The sequence below is a fragment of the Natator depressus genome, chromosome 20, assembly GCF_965152275.1.
Source record: "Natator depressus isolate rNatDep1 chromosome 20, rNatDep2.hap1, whole genome shotgun sequence".
NCBI lineage: Eukaryota > Metazoa > Chordata > Testudines > Cheloniidae > Natator > Natator depressus.
This window is the reverse complement of record NC_134253.1, coordinates 3,375,091-3,396,789: the sequence shown is the minus strand read 5'-3', so window position 1 is coordinate 3,396,789 and position 21,699 is coordinate 3,375,091. Positions and strand designations below refer to the sequence as shown.

The following is a 21,699-nucleotide window of genomic DNA, read 5'->3' as shown; positions in this document are numbered from 1 at the left end:
ACTCCTGGGATATTTCACAGCCTCATCCCAACAGGCCTTAAAGGGGTATGGGCGTGGGGAGGAGGGAAGCTTAGAGACCCACCCTCCCAAATCCAAGTGCAGACATGGGTGGCAGCTTTCTCTTTCCTTGAATGCACTGACTCCCCAGCCTGCCTGCACCAGGCCGGGCGATCTGACAGCAGCTTGAGTCGCCCAGTGGCTTGCAGCCTCGAACCTCTGCCCCGACCTCCTCTGCCTCACACGCCCGGCCTGCCTGGCAGCAGAGTAACACAGGGAAGGTTCCTGTTCACCTTTGCCTACCCCTCGTGACGACGTCTTTCCTCCCTGCAGCCCCGAGCAAAGGTTCTCCGAGCACATCAAAGACGAGAAGAACGTAGACTTTCCACAGAGGTTCATCCTAAAGCGAGACGACGCCAGCATGGACCGGGACGATAATCAGGTGGGTTTGGGTGAGAGGTAGCCAGGTCCTTCCCGAAAGCCGAGCTTTGCTCTCTGTTCTTGGCGTCTTGGTCATCCGGGAATGGGACCCACCGGGGTTTTGATCAGTGAGTTTGGGGACATTCCTGCTTGCATGGGAGCAGCTTTAAATCCCTCCTGGGTCCGTGCTGTCACCTTCCACAGCTACTCCCGGGAACTGCCCCAGAGGCCCCCACCGGCTCTTCCAGCAGCTGGGGTATAGGGGGTGGAAGGCAAATCCCCAGGCACTCTGCCTGGACCTAAACCTGCCAGCAGTTTTGGCTGAATTTAAAAAAAAAAAAAAAAAAAAAAAAGCCTTTGCTGAAATGATCAGCAGTGGACTGGTTAACAGCCTCGCCAGGGAATTGTCCTCTTGAGCTTTCAGAGTTAAGATGCCATGAGTAGGGCCGTTCGCCCTGCCTCAGAGCTGCTGTTTCAGGGGCAGTTTGCACCTCCTCAGAGCTGCTGTTTCAGGCTCTCCCCAGACTCAGGCAGGCAGAACTGCATTCACGGTTTCAGGCTTTTCTTTGCAAATCAAAGAGCTGAAGCGTGGTTCTTTTTAAATCAAAACTGAGATTCTGGAGCCCGGCTCTGTAGCAAGGGGGCTTGGCCACAGAATCCCAGCAGTCCACAGGGCACTGTCGGATGCCCACCAGGGTCCCGAAGGCTGGCAGTGTGGGCTCTTGTATTTTTTACACTACTGTTGGTCGGCTCTCTGTTTTATCAGCTGCACTCCTAGCCCCTGAGCTGTGAGGTGGAGGCAAGAGCATCTCTGCAAAGATTTCCCCTCTCCATGTAGCGATCTGCTCTGTGCTTCCTGCTTTTTGCCCCATGGTGGGTCCCTGTCTTGGGAAAGACCCAGCTTTTGCCCCTGCTCTTCAGCCGTGCAGCCCTTGCTGTTGCATGGGTTCATTATAGACCAGGCCTTCCCCTTCCCCTAGGGCAGCGGATCACACGCGGGGTTCGCTTTCCCCTGGGCAGGCCAGATCCAAAGGCCAGAACCAAGTGGAGCCACGAGCGTTTACCTACATGATGGGGGCAGGGAGCTGGCTTTCCCTCTCCCCGAGGTTTTCCCCTGGTATCCTCACCGTGTTGCCAGGCAGCTTGGCTCCCAGGGTGCTAGAGGTCCCCCAAAGGCCATTCAGTAGCGACGAATTCCCCTGGACAAACAGTGAGCTTGAGCCATTGCAAAGTCACCCCCAACCCCACCAGGGCTGCCAGACAAGTCAGCAGCATCTCAGGGGCTAATGAAATCAGCAGGGAGCCCTCACTCAGAGGAGTGGTGCAGCCTCCGTGCTCAGGGACCCCTCCACTCCATCTCCACACTGGTGGCTTCTGGGAGCCTGAGCCCTCATGCCAGGCAGGCCCGTTCTGCTGCTTTATAGCCCTGCTCAGAGTTGGCTTTTGCTGCCCACCCTCCCCTTGCTCACCTCCTTCCCGCCTGCACTTGGGATGCCGGCTACAGACTGGAAGAAATAAAACTTGGCGAGAAGCAGGTATCCTTCATAACGAGCTGTCTCATGCTCCTCTCTGCGATAGCCCTTCTCCTCCCAGGAGCGCCCTTGGCATGTTCTCATCCCTTGCTTGGATGCTTGTTTCAGATTGTTAGCTCCTTGGGACAGAGAACTGCTGTTGCATGTGAGTGCAATCCCCCATCTTCTTATCATATAAACCATTAGATCCCTCCTGGCTACCATGCTTCTCATGAGGCCTAGATCTTTGAGTCCAAGCAACAGGGTGTGCAGGAAGCGGGAGGAGCTGTTACACTTTGAATTTTGCAACCTTGCTCTACCTTGCCGTGGGGCTCTGTTTCGAAGCAGGAAGGATCTGATGGCACCAGCCACCTTTAGCACTGGGGTACGTCTGCACTGCACTTGGGAGGTGTAATTTGCGGCTCCAGTAGACATACACGCCCTAGTTTTCATCCGGCAAGATCTCTAAAAATAGCAGGATGGACTAGCCACCCGAGCGTAACCCCGTCTGAGATCCTAGATGGGTGGTTGGGGCCGTTGCAGAGGGTCTGCTATTTTTAGCACACTAGCTTGATCAGAGCTCGCACGTGTCTGTGTTGCTGAGCTGGAGATTTTACACCTCCCAGCAGTTGCGTGGACGTTCCCTTAGAAACGGAGGTGTGCGCATTCCAGCCACAAATGGCATCTGCAGCTGTGACCTCTCTCCAGTCAGCTGATCCAAAGCAGAGCTGGGACACGTGCCAATTAAGACCCTCGAGCGTTTCCTGCCAGCAGCAGTCGTTTGGGGCAGAGCCCTTGCCCGGTTATCAGAGCACCGTGCAGACCCCGGGCGCCGCATTGTGATCAGTGTGCCACATGGCCTTCCCCTGCTGCTACACTCAGGGTGCGTGGAGCCAGCGTTTAACCAGCCGAATTCTGCTTGTCACTCTAGATCAGGATCCCATTGCAGGATGGGAGGAGGAGCAAATCAATAGAAGAGAGAGAAGAGGAGTATCAGAGGGTCAGAGAGCGGATATTTGCACGAGAGGTAAGGCTGGCTGCTAGCAGAGCTTCCCACCTTCTTGGTTCTCAAGGTGCTTTTTCTTTGGAGCCCCTCCACTCCCTAGCCAGCTGCCCCTCTGCCCCACTCCGCACTTGTTATAATTTTGGCATGTGAATAGATGTATGGGCTCAGGGGGTTGGATCCGGCAGTGGGTTTGCCATTTCACTGACCTGTCGTTATTGAGCGCTGGATCAGTGTCGCTAGGTTAGAAACGGGGGTGTGACAGGTTCTCCCCGGGGCGCCATCTGGAACTGGGGTACCACTGAGCCCCCTGACCCACCAGCCTGGGCTCCTTCTCACATTGTACTGCGGTGACAAGCTGCAAAGCCCTCCAGCCTGCACTTCCACCAGCATTCACACAGGTAGGGACACACCCAGATACCGTTACACACAGGCTTTCTAACCACCAGCTTCCCAGCTTGGGACCCCAGAGCAGTACCGTCCTGCCCTGGTCAAATCTGGCCAGTATACGGGTTTAATACCTGATCTGCCTCTCCCGCAACATGAAGAGAACAATGAACACTTGTAGTAACTACGCAGAGATTTTCCCCAAGCACTCCAGTCAAAGCTCATTAGTTTAGATTAAAACAAAAACAAGTTTATTAACTACAAAATATAGATTTTAAGTGATTATAAGGACTCGCGAACAGATCAAAGTAGATTACCTAACAAATTAAAAATACAAACTAAGCTTAATATACTAAACAGATTGGATATGAATTAGCAGATTCTCACCCTAAGAGATGATACCAGCAGGCTGCAGATCTTTAAGGGCCAAACTGCACTTGCTTTACAGCTTGGATTCAAGTGATTCATTCACAGGCTAGAAATCTCTTTAACCTGGGTCCAGCACTTCCCCCAGTTCAGTCCTTGTTCCTCAGGTGTTTCCAGGAGTTGTCTTGTGTGGGGAGTGAAGAATCCCAGATGATGTCACTCCCCGCTTTATATAGCTTTTGCATATGGCAGGAACCCATTGTTTTGAAGCTTGGTTCCCAGACTAGTCTGTGGGAAAATATTGACATCCCAAGATGGAGTCCAGCATCATGTGGTCTGGTCACATGTCCTTGTAGAGTCATGGCAGCCATTACTCACAGGCTGTTTGGAGTGTTCTCAGGAAGGCTCACCAGGTGGGAGATAAGCTTTTCCTGAGGCCTGTTGTTCTTCTTAATAGCCCATTGCCGAGTGGGCGTTACCCAGGTGTAACTACATTTGAAGTACGGATTCATAGTCAATATCCATAACTTCAGAGACAAAAATGATCATATTCCGCAAACCATAACTTTTCCAGTGACACCTCACAGGACTTGTCTTGCATGAAATGCATCATAATTATGTTATAACCGTATCATAATAACATGAATATGAGCTGCAGTGTCACGGGGCAGGGCACCAAGATTTTTTGAAAGCTGCTGGTGATTCCGGGGGCCCCACTTGAGACACTTGCTTTTCAGGAAGGGTAGAGCACCCTCCCTCTGGGAATCCAGCCCTTTTCAGTCGGCTCCAATTGGGTACCCAAAAATTTCCTGGCCCCCGTTTCTAATTTAGCCATGCTGAGCTAGCACATGAGGGAATGCTGACCACACCCGTGTGTCTGTGCCTTCCAGAGTGTTAGCGGGTGTAGTTCTTCCTTTTGCTAAGTGGCCAGCTGAAGTGGAAGTTGCTCAAGGAATTTGCTCCCTGGAGGCAGCTGGTGGAGGTAGCAATCCGGACCTCTGGGGGAGGTTATGGGATGGAAGTGGGGTGAGAGCGGGGTCAGTGGTGTGATAGTGGCCGTGCTGAGCCGTTCCTGTTAGCAGCCTGCTCTGGGCAGGATTCTTATGCCAGGACAAACGGGAGGGGTTGGATTTAGTGACCGTTCCAAATGCTAATCTGTATCTCGGCTGGTTAATAGCCTGCCTGCTCACCAGCTACACGCAGCAGCGAAAACCTCCTGGCTTTACCTGCCACGCCCCCCACTCCCTCCGAGGGGTCCCGGAACACTGAAAAGACCCCTGCTCCAAGCCCTGCCGGGAGCTGCCATGCTTCTGGCTAAGGGGAGAGTCCGGATACAGCACCCCGGGAGCTAGTCAGTGCTACTGGCCGGTGGCCCGGGGGAGACAACCGTGTAGCCTCTGGCAGGTGGGGCTGCGTCTGAGCGGAGTGTAGGAAACGGAGTGACTGAGCACACAGTGTTCATCGTGCCTTGTTGGGAGCCACGTGCTGAACTCCGGCAACGCTGCCGGGTGTGAGCCACTACGTGCTAGGGAATGTGGGAACTATGAAAGCACTGCTGCATTGCCTAGTGGTTGGAGCAGGGCCAGGGAGTCATCAGGACTCCTGGGTTCTCTTCCGTGTGTGACGGTGAGCAAGTCCTTTCTTCTCTCCATGCTGCGTGAGCTACTTTATAGACCAGCACACTCTAGCACTGGGGAGAGTTGTGGGCTAAGATCTGTGAAGTGCTGGGACATCGTGGGGAGGAAGGAGCTAGAAAAGGTACCTGATGCTCTGGTGATGGGCCTGGAATAAGGGCAGTCCCGTCCCGAGCCCAGCCCCGTCTAGCCCACTCCGCGTTCAGACGCTCCTTTGTTTGCAATGTGCCAAGACTGCTGCCTTATCAGTTATTTCCCCTTTTCTTTCCCGCTCCTCGTCTCCACCCTGCCACTAGACCGGTCAGAACGGATATCTGAACGACAGCAGGTTAGTACCATCCAGCATGCTTCACGGCCACACCTGTCGCTTTCTCAGGGGAGGCTACGGTAACCCTGTAACCATGCTTTTCTCTGATGTTAACCAACAGACTCTCCAAGGAAGGCTTTTCTTCTAGCTCTCACAAAAGGAGGCAGATTTTTAGGTACCTCTGTGTGGTTTCTTGCGTACGTTGTTCCGCAGAGTGAGCTCGCCCCATGCATGGCTGCTTGTGGAGTCCTTTGAGTCGTATCTTTTGCAACATCCGTTGGTTTTTTTTTGTCTCCCAAACTAAATGGCTGCAGAGTCGTATTTGCTGATTCATTCCAAACGAGGGCTGAAGGGTCATGGGGGAAGGAGGGGTGGCGAAAGGCTCACAGGATCATAACACTTCAGGAGCCACGCGGCCCCACCTGCGTTCTCAGGGTGATAAACCCCAGCTGTCTAAACAGTGATCAAAGTCACATCTCATCACACATGTATCCATGTTTCGTCCTCGTGGGGGTGGTTGGACGGCTGAGCCCTGGCGGTACACGTTCCCCAGGCGTTGCTGCAGGGAGCCCGGGGAATCCACTTCAGCCCCATTTTCGGTTGATTTCTTTCAACGGACGGACGGTTCCGTCTGATGAAAGGGGCCAGATTAAGAGCCCTAAGGGCTCTCTGCACCTGCAGAGCAGACAGGCTAGGCCAGGGCTGTGAGCGCTTGGTGCACCGTTCCCCGTTTTTGAAGGTGGTAAGTGAACCAGGAACATTTGGGAGCTGCTGGCCTAGGCAAACACAGAGCTACGTTTCCCCCAGCAGCCGGAGGGTGGCAGGAGGGGGTCTCTAGGCAACAGCTGAGTCTGCATGGCCCATTCGCACCCGCTCCCTGCCCCTGGGAGGCTGCAGGTGTGAGTCCTGCTTGCAGTGGGGGCTTTTCAGAGAGGGGGTTACAAAGTTTCAGAAGGGCCTATGGTCTTTGGGGCCTACGTCCTCAGTCCCGCAGGCCATGGCCCTTGTCTGCGGGGAGCTGGACTGACCCGGCGCATGGTGGTTCAGTGCCCGGCTCTGTCTCGCTCACTCCCCTCCACCAGACCTCAGGGCCCCTTGGGCACAGAAGCTGAGCCCACGCATCATGCGACGCCGTGGTGGCATCTCGGGCTGCTGCGCTTGCAGCAGGCTCAAAAAAGCCAATGGCGAGAAGCCGAACAGCTGCTTGGGATTAATCTTTATCCCTCCCACGTTGTGTTTCCTGTAATCTCGGCTTTCCGACACCACCACCAGGGCAGTGGCATTCGGGGAGGGGGCGGGGCTGGAGCAGCAGGGCAGCGGCAAGTCCCCCTGCTCCTTAATGTGCAAGGTTCCAACGAGCCCCGCGGCCGTTACAGAACGTTCTCTTCGGGCTGTTAAAGAACAGGATTCGCTGCGAAGAGCTCGGCGCTAACGAATGCCCTTGGAGCGCTAGGTAGTGAGACTAGCTCAGGGCGCGGCTTGAGACGGCACTGCCGGGCAGTTGCTGTGTGGCAGGGTTTGGATGTGGGCGCTGCGGAATTGCTCAGGGTGTTAGCAAGGGAGAATGTGGGACCTATACCACCTGGACGTCATCGGGGGCAGGTCTGGGATGGCTGGCAGGTGTTCTCAGCCGGCCAAAGGAATCGGCCGGGGGTGGGGCATTGCGACAGAGGATTGAATGGAGACTCAACTCCCTCCTCCGTAGCTCCGAAAGGGTTCCCCTGTCCCGAATGGGATGGGAGGGATGCCGTTAGGAGAGTGGGGGTGTTGGACGCACATCCGACCCCGGCCCTTGCTGTAATGGGACAGTTCTGCCTCCCACCAGCACGATACTCAGCCGTTAGAAGCAAAGCAACACTCCAGTTCCCCGGCTGTCGGCCAAGCGAGGGCCGCGGAGGGCACCGGGTGTGGCTTCCAGAGGCTACGTCTGCTTTGCTTAGCTGGTTATTTGCCCCCACTGTCCTCCAAGGTGCTGCGGCTTCACCAGTCCGCCCTCTCTGCGTAGACATCGAGCTCCCACTCGGACCAGTGGGTCGTGTGCAATATATATTATCGCCCCACGGCTGGGAGCGGGGAAGAGGAGGCGGGCTCTGCTCTGGAGCCTGCATTGCCAAAACACCAGCGTGGGGAGCAGCTGCAGCTCGGGGGGGTGTCCCGCTCAGCTGGAGCCGGTGTTCTAACGGGTCACAAAACTCAACGAAAGCCCCGCCCCTCCCGCGGCATGGCCTCATGGCACCCATTCACGCCCTCCTGGTTTTGCACAACTCTCCCTCTTTGCATCTTGGGTCCGGGCTCCCAGCCCAGAGGCCAAGGTGATGCCCATTAGTTCAGCTCTGATTGTGCGTCGGGGTGAGCCCCCAAAGCCTCTCTCTCTGGCTGGATGGCGTTTGTGACAATTCCCCAGGGATTGTTTCTGGTTCTGCTGCCCCACACGTTCACGGTGACCCTTTCTGTGGGGGCGGGAGGGCTGGGCATTGGTCCCACTGAAGCCCACTAGCGCGCCTGGCACTGGGCAGAGCAAGCCACTCATGCTGCACTAAGTTACACCTGCCACCGTTTAATGGGCTTCCTCTGCCATGGCACCCTCCTAACATCCAGCCCCCACCCTGGGGGGAATCTGGCCCCGTCCCCTGTCAGCTGGGAGCACGCTACAAATAGCGGTGTGGACGGAACAGCACCAGCAGAGGCTCGGGCTGGCCACCCGAGCTCAGACCCAGGGAGCTGCATGGGCTTGAACTTGGGTGGCCAGCCCGAGCCTCCACCAGTGCCACATCCACTCAGCTCTTTTCAGTGCGCCAGCAGGAGTCCGTCTGCCCGGGCAGGGAGGCTCGCCCCCAGCTGCAGTGTAGATGTCCCCTTCAGCTCTTGGTGTGGGGTGGGGGTCAGCCAGGTGCATGGATCTCTGGCCAGAGCCAGCCCAGTGCTGCTCTCGGGGCGGCTTCTCAGCGGATCTGCGGGCTTCAGGATGTTCGTTCCCATGCAGCCGTGCGAGCGAGGCCATTGGGAAAGCCCCGGGGACTCCCGCAGCCCCATTTCCCTTCATGCGGGCGTGTCTGGTGCCGGCGTGCTGGGCTCCAGAGCTCCCTGCTGCCACTCGCTCTCGTTCGTGTACTCCCCTCTGCTGGGAGAGACCGTGTAACCACTGTGGTCTCTGCAGGGGGAACCGGGACGCTCTGAACCGGGCCTCGGGCAGCCGTCAGAGCAGCACAGAGAGCGAGCTGAAGTCGCTGGAGCCCCGGCCCTGGAGCAGCACAGACTCTGACAGCTCCATCCGCAACCTGCGCCCGCCAGTCACCAAAGCCAGCAGCTTCAGCGGCATCTCCATCCTCACGCGAGGGGACAGCATCGGGAGCAGCGTCAGCAGGACGGCCAGGCCAGGTACCGCGCAGAGCCGGTGATTCCGGTGTCATGCAATTGCGAGCTCGGGGGGGCTCGTGTATCTCTGGGTAGCTACCAGACACTGGGGGCCCTATCTAACATGTCACTCTGGGGGGACTGGAACTGGTGACCTCCTGGCCCAGCAACGTGTGCGTTCCCTGCAGTGCCACGCTCCCATCCTATGGGCTTGCAGCTCCTTGCACCCATTCCTCCCGGTCCGTGGGCTCTCGCTGCTGGAAGGGGACTTTGCCCAGGCAAGACAAACAGTCCTGCCCTTTTCTTGCTCTCAGGGGGAAGGAGCCAATAATTAGCTGATCTCGTCAGACTTAGCCTAAGAGCAGGGTCAGATGCTGCCAATTCTTAGAGCACCACTAAACGCAGGCTAGAGTTTCAGACGCACCATAACGGATTTCAACCCCCACGCCTTGGTGACCAGGCCAGAACTGACACTGGTCCCTGGCCCAGGGAGAATGCCGGTTAAGGGCATTTCGGGGGGCGTTACTAGCGCTCAGACTGGTTCCTTGTTCGGGAGACCAGCCGTACGTCACAGGCAGAAAAAGCCGTGTGCTGAATTTCGAGGTGTCCTCAGGTGTTTTCAGGGGAGAACACCTACGGTTCCATCGTCACTTGAACGCAATGGTGATGGCTGGGTAGCCACATGTCAACTGACAAAAATCTTAGCCAGAGGAGAATGAAATCCTGCTTCCCCCTTCGCTCTAACACTCCCTCCAAAGAGCGGCCTTCACCGTGCTGTGCTGAGAAACTCCTAGATGAGCTTAGATTCATTAGTTAGGTTAGGTTAGTGGGGTTTTACATCGTTTGGCTTCATCGCAACAACCTGATCCAGTGAAGGAGTAAAGAACTGACCTTCGAATCTGCCGGGTGTTATTTCAGAGCATAGACTGGCTCTTACAACAGAGCTTTTACCTTGTAACTCTAGGGCTGGGCACATCCCATTGTGAGGCCAGGTTTTCTTAAGAGTTTGGGGCTAGATTTTCACATGCCCAACACCCACAACCGGGGCTAGATTTTTCAAATGGTGGGAGCTGAGCTCTTTTGAAAATACGGCCCCAAGTATGTAATTAGCTGCACGGCAGAGGACCTGTTCTCGCTATTTCTGATTGCAGGGAGCTGTGCGTACTCTTTCCCGCGGCTATCTCTTGGGTACATGGTCTGATTTGGATTCAGACTTCATACGTTGGCTAACCAATTGAAAGTACCTTTTCTTTTTGCTCAGAAAAAAGGTAACCTGCAATTAAAGAAACCAACGTTCTCCAAACCTGCTATTGACAAACAAGCGGGCGTGCTAGGCCCATGCAGGGGTTAGGCAATTATTCTGCAGATTTACGACTCATCAAATTGCCGCTTTTTCTATAGGAACCACTTTGTGCTGGGCTGTGGAGACCTGGGAGTCTAATGCGAATATTTTGCTCTGCCTGGCACCAGAATCTGGTTCAATTCCCCAGCTCTCCTGCTCCTGTTTACCCTGGCTCCTTCCCCTAGCTATGCAGCAGGCGCATGGTGCAAGACCTCGCTCCTTGCTCTGGGCATGGTTTTGCACCCGGTAGGAGCAGGAGAGCTGGGGAATTGAACCAGATTCTGGTGCCAGGCAGAGCAAAATATTCGCATTAGCTCCCCCAAGCGTGTCAAGCACTTCACACCCCTGGAATGCGAGATCCCAGCCAAGCTGCAGTTAGCCGAGTTAGCGAACAGACCAAAGGGGGCCAGGAAAGCACCATTTTTAACGTAAGTCATCAGTGCAGCATCTGAGCACTGCAGAAAGCCATGAGGGCGGGCGCTGGGTGCGCCTACCCTGCACTCCAGAGGTGTGACTGCAGCGCTGCGCCAGCCGTACGTAAAACCGCCACAGCACGGGCCGTCGGCCCGAGGACGCGGTCAGGGTTGCACTTGCGTGGCTAGCCGGGGCTGCTAGTGGTAGCGAGCTAGCGTGATGAAAGCTAGCTCAGGCATGCCTACGTGTCGCACCTCCTGCTTGCAGTGCCGGCAGGGAGAGGGGCAGTGCGGGGTTAGTAGCCCTCCTGGCTTTCCCACCGAGCCGCTAGTGATGCGTTAGAGCAAGCAACCTGCCACCTCGATGGCTGCCGAGAACCCCGAGACCCCTCCGAAGAGCGGCACCAGCTCCTCACCTGCTGTGACCTAGGAGCACGTTGGTCCCAGTGCAGCTCCCAGAGCGGAAGCTTTCCATTGGGCAGGCAGACGCAAATGTCTTTACACAGATGAATGAGCCCGGGGAAGCGGACGGGGAGCCGGGCCAGCCCAGCTCATGGGTCCATCTCCCAGGTACCGACACTGCCTCTTGTCTCTCCATTCAAGGTCTGTCACTAGCCCCGGAAGCATGCAGCCAAGTCGCCTCGTCCCAGCCTGGCCGAGGGAGCTTCTTGCCATGCCCTGTGCAGCAGCAGCCGCAGCAGCACCAAGCACTCCCACCCACTCCCCAGCAACAGCCGGCGATGAGCAATCACCTGATCTCCCCGGTGAGTCACAGCTCTGCGTCCTCAGGCTCCCTCCTGCCGGCTCCGGAAGTGCCATAGCGTTCGCGCTCCCAGCTCCAGAGGCTGAGAATCGGGCTTTGTTGGCAGCAGGTTGGCCTCAGCCTCCTGGTTGCAGAGATTTCGGCGGGGACCCTCCCTTCCCCCTTCCCTGCCACCCGCACGGTTGCGGTTGCCTCGCTGCGTCTTAGCTTGGTGCTGTGCAAAGCGTCGGCTAACGGGGCGCCTGCGGGAAAAGGCAGCCCGCACCGCTGGTTCGGCCCCCGGATCAGGCCCTCGAGTTCGACTTCTAAAGGGGCTTAGGTGCCCAAATCCTATTGCCTTTCAGTAAGTCAGGCCCCCAACGCCCATAGGCTCCTCAGGAGGGAGACGGCGTGTGCATTCCGGTTCTTTGGGCAGGGCTGTGATTTCCCAGCGTGCCCTGGAGCCAGAGGGCTCACTGCAGAGTGTTTGTGGGCTGCGCTGCCCAGCAGCAATCCCATGCCCGTTGCCCTGCCTGCCCATGCCAGCTGCTCTAGCTGGACGCTGGGTGCAGATGTAGGGCTCTGCCCTCCTGGCGTAGCTGCGCCCCCAGACCTCGCTGTGTTGCTCTGTCACCGTGACTTCCCCGTGAGTCATGGGTCACACCTGCAGAAGTCACCCGAAGAGGGTAAGTGGAGCTGGTGTCCTGAGCTGTGTATCTGCAAAGTGCCGCCAGAGCCACCAGCCCTCCGTCTGCCCCAGGAAGCCTAGAGCGGGTAGCCGAGGCAGAGGGGTAGAGCGCCTTGCCGCAGGCCACAGAGTCAGTGTTGGGAGCCAGGATTCCACCCGGGGGCTCCTGGCTCTCTGGCCTGTGCTCTGCTCTGGCTCTCTGAAAGCTCTCCATCTGAAGACGCAGACTCCAGAGCCATTCCCCTGCCGTGGAGTGGGAGCTGGAAGGTCCCCGGGTGAAATTTTCCCTTCTTAGCTTGAGCGTTTCCTTCCTTTGGAGCCCCAGACAGCCGTGCTCTGGGTGGCACCAGCCTGGTGCTTACCCCTCCTGAGGACGGGGTCTGAGATTGGCAGGGTTGAGCAGCCTGGCGGTGGGATCAAGGAACCCAGCAGCTGTTGTCTGACCTCAGGCCAGGCCGCTTGTCTTGTCACCTCTAAGCAAACACTTCTGTGCAAACACCAGCAAAGGCTGCGCCATGCCCAGCCTGCCCACACTGCCACCTGTCTGTGCCTCTGTAGGGCACATGGCATTGCCTGGATCCTCGTTCCTGTGGCTCAGGGGAAGCAGGAATGCCCTGGAGCTCTGGGCAGGTCCATACCCCCTCCTCTGAGAATCCCACCGATGCTCAGCTGATGGCCTGAGTAGGCCGTGTTGCTTGAGCTTCGTGATGCAGAGGGCTGCCTTGGCAACTTGCATCTGGCCTGCCTGTAAACTGACATGAAAACAAAGCCTCATGCCAGCTCCTTGTTCCCCTGCGTGCTCGGACCTGCAGCCCTTTGGGCTGCTGCTTGTCTGAATTCTCCCGCCCTGCAATCCTGCAGCCGGTTAGCTTTGTCTCCCAGCTGCAGTCAGAGGGAGCAGGAGGCCTGGGATTGAGCCCTGGGGCTGGAGTTTGGTCTCCCGTGTTTTAAAAGGCCCAGGTTCATCTCCCCATCATCCTTGTCCCGGGTCAAGCCCAGGGGATGCTCCACCAGCCTGGAGGGCCGGATGTGGACCCAGGGCCCTTTAGAAAGCACCCACGTTTGATGTTCCTCCTGACACGGCTCCATTCTCGGAGTCTGCGGGAACCGTGTCTCCGCAGCTGCCTCTCGCTGTAGTTCGTTGGCCACCCGCCGCCCCTAAATGACGAGGTGAGGGTCAGTGGCTGTGGTGGCAGCCGGTCCCAGCCGCTGGCCAGGGAGCTCTGCATTGCTGCCTGCATATGGTGCCGGCTTTCGCTCCCGCTTGCTGATCGGAATGTCTCACTCCGCTCTGTTCTGAGTTCTCTGTGGATCGCTTCCAAAGCTGTGTTTCTCTACGTGGAGTTTTCTCAATGTCCCCTTTCCCGCTCTCCCCGTAGCAGGTTCCCCAAAGGAGCAAGGGGACCATTGCGGGGCCTCAGAATGGGTTCAGTGCCACACGCTGGACTTGGTGGGCCCCCGGCGTGTGGATCGGCTCAGAGGAATGGCCGGACACAGGCCACGCGACACGTCGTCTGTGCTGGTGCAGCTCCCCCGGGGGACTGGCGCTGATCGGAAAGCTTGTTGGTGTCTGCTCAGCGGCAGGAAGTCTTGTGGGAATTGTAACCTCTCTTGGGACCAAGTCCCAAGGTTTTGTTGCAGGGGATTGTGGGAAGCTCCATGTTTGCCTTTCCACCCAGCTAAAAATCAGCTCCCCAGTGACCTCTGTGCTCCTCCCTCGCTGTGTCAGCTCCAGTTCCCTGCAGCCACAGCAACGAGCTAAAGTGCGTCACCACCAGCCTTTGTCCCCAGGGCTGCCAGGGAGCTGCCCGGGGGAAGGGGCAGACGGGGTAGCCCGGGGGGCAGCTGGAGACAGAAGGGGCTCCCAAGCAATGAGACTGGTGGTAGGTTTGAGGGCGTGGAAGGGTCCTGTGAACACCAGGGTTGACCATTGGAGACTCCTTGTCTTCCATCTAGTACAGCCCCGCCCCCAGCCCCAGCTCCTCGAGGCCTCTCTGCCCCTAGGTGGGTTGGGAACTTGCTAATTTCTGAAGAGCCAGTGGACCGCGTGCACTGGGGAGCGGCAGGAGGGCCCGACTTGTAAGACCAGAACAAATGGATAGAAACTGGCCAGCAACAAACATAGGCTTGAAATATGGGGAAGGTTTCTAACCGTCAGCGGAGTGACCCTCTGGAACAGCCTTCCCAGGGGAGCAGTGGGGTCAGAAACCCTAACCGGCTTCCAGCCTGAGCTTGGTTAGTCTATGGAGGGGATGGTGTGATGGGACTGCCTACGATGGTATGTAGCCGATCTGTGACTGCGGAGGGCTCTGAGTTACGACAGAGAATTCTTTCCCGGGAGTCTGTCTGCTGGGTCTTGCCCACATGCTTAGGGTCTAATTGGTGGCTGTATTTGGGGTTGGGAAGGAATTTCCCCCCAGGTCAGGGTGGCAGAGACCCTGGGGGGGTTTCACCTTCCTCTTCAGCGTGGGGCATGGGTCACTTGCAGGTTTAAACTAGTGTCGGTGGTGGATTCTCTGTACCATGATCTGAGGACGTCAGTGGCTCAGCCAGAGGCTAGGGGCTGTTACAGGAGTGGGTGGGCGAGGTTCTGTGGCCTGCAATGTGAGGGAGGCCAGACTAGCTGATCAGGATGGTCCCTTCCGACCTTAGAGTCTGTGAATCGAAGATCTGGGGTGCTGAGCAAACTGGCATCAGCACAACACGCGGTGCTGGGGGCCGTGACGAGAGGCCCCGACCAGGGCCCGTTACTGGGCCCCAGCGTAACACGCCCAGAGCCGTTTGCCTTCACCCCAGATCCCGGAGCTCCAGTCCCTTCCATCTGACTTTCCCTCCATATCCCATAAGGCACAGCGCTCCGCAACGAAGCAAAGTACCGTGGGATACCCACCCAGAATGCCATGCGCTTACTCCACACACAGTCCTAGCCATGTAGACGGGCTGATCCGGATTGAATCAGAAAACAGTTGACAGTGTGTATGCAGTCCGTGCCTACAGCATCCTCCGGACAGTTCGCCTGCCAGAACTGGGTGCGAATGAAACCCCTTGGTGTAGACAAGGGTGGAGACTGTCTGCGTGTTGCGTGGCTGGCTCCCCGCCTGACCTTGCCCCGATCCAAGGCTTGCAGGGAGAGTTTGTCCGCGGGTTGGGGGGTGGGCGTTAACCCCCCAGCGAGAATCCCTTGAGAAAGCAGCTCAGCAGAACCACAGAGGCCAAGCAGGGCAACTTCACCCACCGCTTCCACACACCCCCCCGGGCAGCTATAACTCACCAGGGGTGACATGGTGCCAGGCAGGGGTTCAGAGCTGTCCGAGTTCCATGGCACAACTGAATGGAAGGCAGCAGATGTGGCTTGGAATGGCAGGGGCCTTGGGGTGCTGAATTGCTCCAGCTGCCCCAAAAGCTGGGGGGAGCCCTGCTCCAGCCCTGCCCCCCCCCCCCCAAATGGCCAGTTCTCTCCAGTGGTGGTTGATTTCCCCGTTGCTTTGTCCGAGATCTGGTGGGAGTTTGGGCCTGAGCCACGGGATGTTGGCGAAGGCTTTGGAGGTGCAGTGTTGCCATGTCGTCGCATGTCTCAGCTAAAGCCTCAGCTCCTGGAGTCCTGTGATTACAGGAGAATCTTGGCCCTGAAAAGCTTGGAACCAGGAGGTGAACGGGAAGAACACAGCACTTCCCGGGGTTTCAATTCTCATGGGTTTGTAGCTGATCTCATGGCAGGTTGGATCATGTGGAGTTAGCAGTGTTAAACTACAGTGCGGTCAGTGATGAGAAAAATCTGCCCAAGTCCAAGAGCCGTCAGGCAGCTGAACAGTCCCTGAAAGGCTAAAATGGGGGTGGGGGGCAGTGGGGGGGAACCCCAGGGGTGGCATGAGAGGAGTGCGGGATCTCTGTCCCTCTGCGCCCAGCAAAGGTGCCTGCGTGGGGAAGGAGTTTCTGAAGGAGCAGAAAGTGTCAGCGTTTGTGTGAGGGGGTGAGAGCTCCCCCACCCCCGGTTCCTCTTCCCCCTACCCCCTTCCAGCCCCCCACAGAGACAGGCTTCCCCAGCTCCCCAGAGCAGCCTGCTCTCTGACCTCTGCAGCCCCGTCCTCCTCCTCGCGCCTCTGTGTGTCTGGAATGAGCTTGGATGACTAACCTTGCCCTTCCTTCTTTCTCTCCACTCCTCCCCCCGAACCTCTCTCTTCTCTCCCCTTCTCCGCTGGTCTCAGCCGGTCCCAGCTCTGCAGCCTGTTCAGTACTCTGCCAGCTCCTGTCCCCAGGTCCTCCTGCCCGTGTCTCCGCCCCAGCAGTACAACATGGTATAACCCGTTCTCGCCCGTGTCTGTCCCGTGTGTGCCGTGTCTGTGTTGTGCGAGCTTTGCTAACCCGGGCTGTTCTGCAGGGCCCGACTCTCCGGGTGGGGGCTAGCGCCAGGGCAGGTGGGCGGAGGGGCAGGGCTGCTGTGGGGGTGCAGGTAGTAGCCCCGGTGGCTTGTGTTAAACCCACCTTGAGAAGCAGGTGTGGACTCCCAGCCGGCGCCGGACTGAGCATGCTCACCCCGTGTCCCATCACCCGGTGCTTTGGCCCCGGGACCCCCGACCTTCGGTGGTTGTGCTGTGGCCCATTCATCCCCTGGAGCTATCCCGCAGGGCGTGCTAGGAGTGGGGGACTGCGTTCCCTTACGCAGCAGTGAGCAGACGGGGCTCGAGCTGACAGCAAGGGAAAGAGGACGGAGGGGCTGCACCAGCATTTGGGGGTCATTTTGCAAACGCCTGATGTCCGGATTCCCAAAGCAGCCAGCAGGAGCTGCCTATTAAGCTACTGACTGACTGCACAAGGAGCATCAGACCCGTGCCCGGTCGCCTCCCTCCACTCACTCCGGTCCTGTCCCTGATGGTCTTTGCAGGTGCTCAGCTGGGAACAGCTTTGGTTGCAGGATTGCAGGCTGCCCGGTGGCTCTGCAGTGTGCTACATGAGCCTGGAGTGGGCTGTGACTGCCAGGGCAAAATCCCGGGAGGAGTCCGCACTTTAGAGCAGGACCCGAGGCCGTAAGAACTTGGGGGCAAAGGCTGGCTGGCCCAGCATGCTCCCCAGCTGGGCTGGGGCACAAGGGGACCGCATCACTCTTTATTTAGTGACTCCATCCTCCCAACCCCTGCCACAGACCCACAGGCTCCTTGCTTCCAGCCCCGAAGGCAGGTTCCTGACCTTGCGAACGTGATCTGCCCAAGCGCCATGCTCACGACTGTGGGCTTCTCCGGAGGCAGCTCTGAGTGGTGGGGGGTAAAAGCTTCTCGTCCTCGCTGTTGGCATGACCCAGAGACACCGGTGCCCATGCTCTGTTCTCCTTCTCCCTCCGCCCACAGGCCGATGAGCTCAGCTCCCCCTTTGGACAGATCAGCCTCAGCCGTCAGGGCTCCACGGAAGCTCCGGACCCGTCCTCAGCCATGTTCCAGCCGCCCCTCATCTCCCAGCATCCTCAGCAGACGGGATTCATCATGACGTCCCCGGGACAGCCCATCCCTTCCTCCAGCTACTCCACCTCGGGACACACGGCTCCCGCTCAGCAAGTCCTGCAGCCCCAGGGCTACCTGCAGCCTCCCCAGCAAGTAAGCAACAGGGGCTGGGACAGTGTGGGTGGCCTCGGGCAAGACAAGCCATGAGGGAGGCCAGTGCCAAGTGTTGGGGTGAAGGGGGGGCAGCCCCTGGGAATGGAGCATCTAGTCCACAGAACTCAGCCTGCACCCTTTGCGCTGGCTACCAGGGGTTTTGCAGTGACACAGAGGGACCTGAGTCGTGGATCAGCGCTGCAGACACCCCAGAAAGAGACAGTCCCTGCCCCACCGTGCTTGGTGTCATGGGGCTTGTCTGCACGGGAAGGCTAGACCAGTAGGAATTACGGTCTGAATGTGGCCAGGGGGATGTTCTCGGGCCAGGTCTGCACTGCGGTTGGTCAGGGCTGGGATGAGGGGTGGTTCCTAACCAGCAAAGCCCCAGTGTAGACCCAGTTATACCCGCAAAACCCGCTTTTGCCACTATCGCTAATTTCATTCACGGGGCTGGAATAAGCCCTATCGCTATAAAGCTCAGTTCTGCCGCTATCCGCTGCGTCCACACGTGGCGGGCTTTGCCAGGATAGCTCTGCCGGCAAAACCTTCAAGCATAGACCCAGCCTTACTCCAGAATATGAGGGGCCTTTTCTGGGCTTAGTTGCCCCTTGGGAAGCGGGTTAAGGAAAACCCCCACTTTTACTCCCGAATAAAAGTGTTTGCCTGGCGAATTCTAACTGCACCATAACCAGTCAGACTTTCGAGTATAGGCCAAGCCCTAAAGATAGGTCTGCGGGTACTTGCATGGACAACAAAAATTTGGTGACGGGCTCTTGTATCTAGTTCTAACATGACCCAGCAGCTGGAAGTTGAAGCTAGGCACATTCAGACTGGAAATAGGACATTTTGACCAGTGATGAGAGTGAACCATCGGGACAAGTGGCCGAGGGCTGTGGTGGGTTCTCTGGCACTGGCGGTTTTAAATCAAGATCCATGAATTGTTTTTCTACGAGAACAGCCGTAGTTCAACCAGGAATTCTTTCGGGGAAGTCCCAGGGCCTCTGTTATCGGGCGGTGGGACTAGCCCATGAAAGACAAGAGACGTTGGGGTGGAGCATAAGAAAACACACTGGTCAGCGTCCATTGGGAAGGAGATTCTCCTTCACTTCCTGTCCTACACTCTTGCCCAGCTTGGTGCTGTGCAGTATATCGCCCCCAGAGATGGCTGCAATCTGAGGGGGCGCTGACGGGATCCCTGTGTCCAGGTCAGAGAAAATCCCAGGTACTGCTGGGCTCTTGAACCTAGCGGAGGAAGGTGGAACGCGAACCGGCGGCTGGAAGGTGAAACCAGCCCCGTTCCGGTTGGTAGAAAGGCCCCGCTGGTTAGCAGGGCGGGTGATGAACTCTTGGAAATGATGTCCAAGGGGAGCAGTCGGGTCTCCCATTCTGGATGGCTCCAAATCCAGCCTGGCTGGAAGATGCTTTAGTCGAACACGTTGCACAGGGTAACTGAGTGACGCACTGGCCTGGGATCTATACACTGATGCTCTAACAGTCTTGTCTAGCCTTAAGCTCTAGGGATCTATAAAAAAACCGTGTAAGGCCCCGATCCTGCAGCTTGTCCTCACGTCGGTAGGGTTCCCCCACGGCCCCACAGTGCTGTCATTGGGGCCCGGCGTGGGTGGGAGTTGGGACCTCCTGAACCTGGACTGCTACGTCACCGTGTCCCCCTGCCCTTCCCCTGCTGTGCTGGCATGAATCCAAGGACACCCCCCAATGCCCATCACACACCCACAGGCTGCTGCCCCGGCTCTGGTTCCTGGCCCTGCAGGGGCGGCTTTGTGAGCTCGCAGGGCGGGGGCTCGTTCCTCTCTCGCAGCAGCCCCAGCGTGAGTCCTGGCTGGTCTGGGGAGGGCAGAAGGTCTGGGGCTCCGTTTTCTCACCCGTTGCTCGGAGCGGCTCGATTTCTCCACAGACTTTCTTTGTTCTGCTAGATTCAGGTTTCCTACTACCCGCCCGGGCAGTATCCGAACTCCAGCCAGCAATACAGACCTCTCAGTCACCCGGTGGCCTTCAGCCCCCAGCGCAGTCAGCAGCTCCCACAGCCTGCACAGCAGCCTGGTAAGGGGCTCGGGCAGGGTGCCGGCCAGGGCTGGGCGGCGGGAGGGGTCTGCGGCGATCTGCCCTTTTTTGGACCTGCTCCCACCCGATGACAGGTTAATAGTCTGTGTGCAGGGCTTGTGCCCCCCAGGCCTTGTCTATTTGCCCACCAGCTGCAGTTACTCGTAACTTGCTCCAAAATGTTTCTCTGGCTTAGAGACGGCGTCAGGCAAATCCTCTTTCTCGCTGCCAGGCCGGCGGGCTTTGTTCACACCCTCAGGGTCCCCCCGCCAGCCAGATTTGGGGTGGGGGAGGGATTTCCCCCCCAGCTCGGAGTGGCAGGGGGAGTGGGCTGGGGGCGGTTCCGGCTGTGTGGGTGCGCTCTGCTGGGATTTCTTGGCAAGTCTCACCCATCCAGTTCCCTGTGATGTCCAAGGCCTCAGGCATCGGTGGTACCTGGGTCTCCCCTGTTCTTAACCTGGGGCTCACAGCTTAGTTTCCTGGGGGCTGAAATGCATTAGTCTGACTAAATGCTTTGGCTTTGACAGGAGTCCAGGGTGAGCTATGCAGGAGGTCAGACGGGCGAGCTAATGGTCCCATCTGGCCTTTAAGGCTATGAAACCAGGAGGAGTTTCCACCCTCTGTCTCAGCCCAGAAGCCTTGTGTCCCCGTCTCCCCGCTCCCACCCCCGCTGGCATTTAACCTTTCCACCAGAGTGCAGGAAAGAACTTTAAGCCCCGTTTGTTAATGCATAAGAAGAACACTTAAAACTGGCTGAATTTTTATAGCTGGAGCTTTTCCATCCAGCCTGCGGGACTCTCTGCCGCAAGATATCACGGAGGGCAAGAGCTTTTCAAACCTTTCCTGCTTCCAGGCATAAACCAACTGGAAGAGATGGTGTGACCTAGTGGGAAGAGCACTGGACTTGGGAGTCAGGAGCCCTGGGTTCTATTCCCAGCTCCGTCACTGACCAGCTGGGTGTCTGTGGGCAAGTTGCAGCCCCTCCCTGTGCCTCAGTTTCCCCATCTGTCGAATAGGGAGAATCATACTGACTCCCTCTGTAAAGTGCGCTGATGGAAAAGGCTAGAGAACAGCGAGAGATACTGACCGGGGCGGTGGGGGGGTTGGAACTTTCCCTGGGGTCGGGGTAGACCTGCTGTAGTGCCTGTCATAGGGGTCCGTCCTGGTCGAGCGGCCTCCTCGCTGCAGAGCCTTCCCGGCTGCTGCTGGGGTGCGGAACGTGAACGAAGGGACCCGAGCTGCGTCACTGGAGTTCCGCGGCGCCCTGGAGACGCGCTTACGTCCCGCCCCTGTCCCGCAGCAGGTTTACAGCCAATGATGTCCAACCAGCAGCAGACGTACCAGGGCATGCTGGGAGTCCAGCCGTCCCAGACCCCCGGCCTCCTCAGCAATCAGAGGAGCAACATGGGGAGCCAGATGCAAAGCATGCTGGGAGTCCAGCCATCCCAGACCTCCGGCCTCCTCAGCAATCAAAGAGGCAACATGGGGAGCCAGATGCAAGGTCTGATGGTCCAGTACACGGCACTGCCCTCGTATCAGGTGGGTAGCGGGGCGGTGCTCCGAGGCCACGTGACATAACTCGGGGGCGACGCCAGCCCAGCTGAGATAAGGCTGCTGTATACCCCCCTCCTGGCACTCCCAAAAGCCAGGCCGGTGTGTGAGCCCTGATGTCTGCGCACTGCCCCCGCGCCAGTTCCAGGGTAACCGGGTATTGATAGTCACAGTGGGCGCAGCTAGATTCGTCTAGCTCTTGACGTAATCCGGAGCAGGGGGTGTGAACCGGAGGCCGGGCGCATAATGCCGGCTGCACAGACGGGGTCCCCCAGAAGCCTGCTCCTCCTGCCTTGCTTCTCACACCCATGGGTGTTCTCATTCCCCGGCAGTGGCGT

At 57.8% G+C, this 21,699-nt stretch overlaps 1 protein-coding gene across 14 annotated transcripts in view; it reads left to right on the top strand.

Annotated features, from left to right (window-relative positions):
• R3HDM2 (R3H domain containing 2) overlaps positions 1-21,699 on the top strand; it is a 105,897-nt gene that overhangs the window by 75,081 nt on the left and 9,117 nt on the right. For 7 of the 14 annotated variants that reach the window (XM_074935495.1, XM_074935497.1, XM_074935496.1 and 4 more), the window contains 10 exons: positions 331-439; positions 2,860-2,955; positions 5,615-5,646; positions 5,747-5,800; positions 8,783-9,003; positions 11,338-11,498; positions 16,370-16,459; positions 17,507-17,749; positions 19,684-19,810; positions 21,111-21,349. In XM_074935495.1, the coding sequence (XP_074791596.1) occupies positions 331-439; positions 2,860-2,955; positions 5,615-5,646; positions 5,747-5,800; positions 8,783-9,003; positions 11,338-11,498; positions 16,370-16,459; positions 17,507-17,749; positions 19,684-19,810; positions 21,111-21,349 (1,372 nt within the window). The remainder of the gene's footprint in view (positions 1-330; positions 440-2,859; positions 2,956-5,614; positions 5,647-5,746; positions 5,801-8,782; positions 9,004-11,337; positions 11,499-16,369; positions 16,460-17,506; positions 17,750-19,683; positions 19,811-21,110; positions 21,350-21,699) is intronic. The other 7 variants (XM_074935492.1, XM_074935500.1, XM_074935499.1 and 4 more) reach the window with 7 other exon arrangements.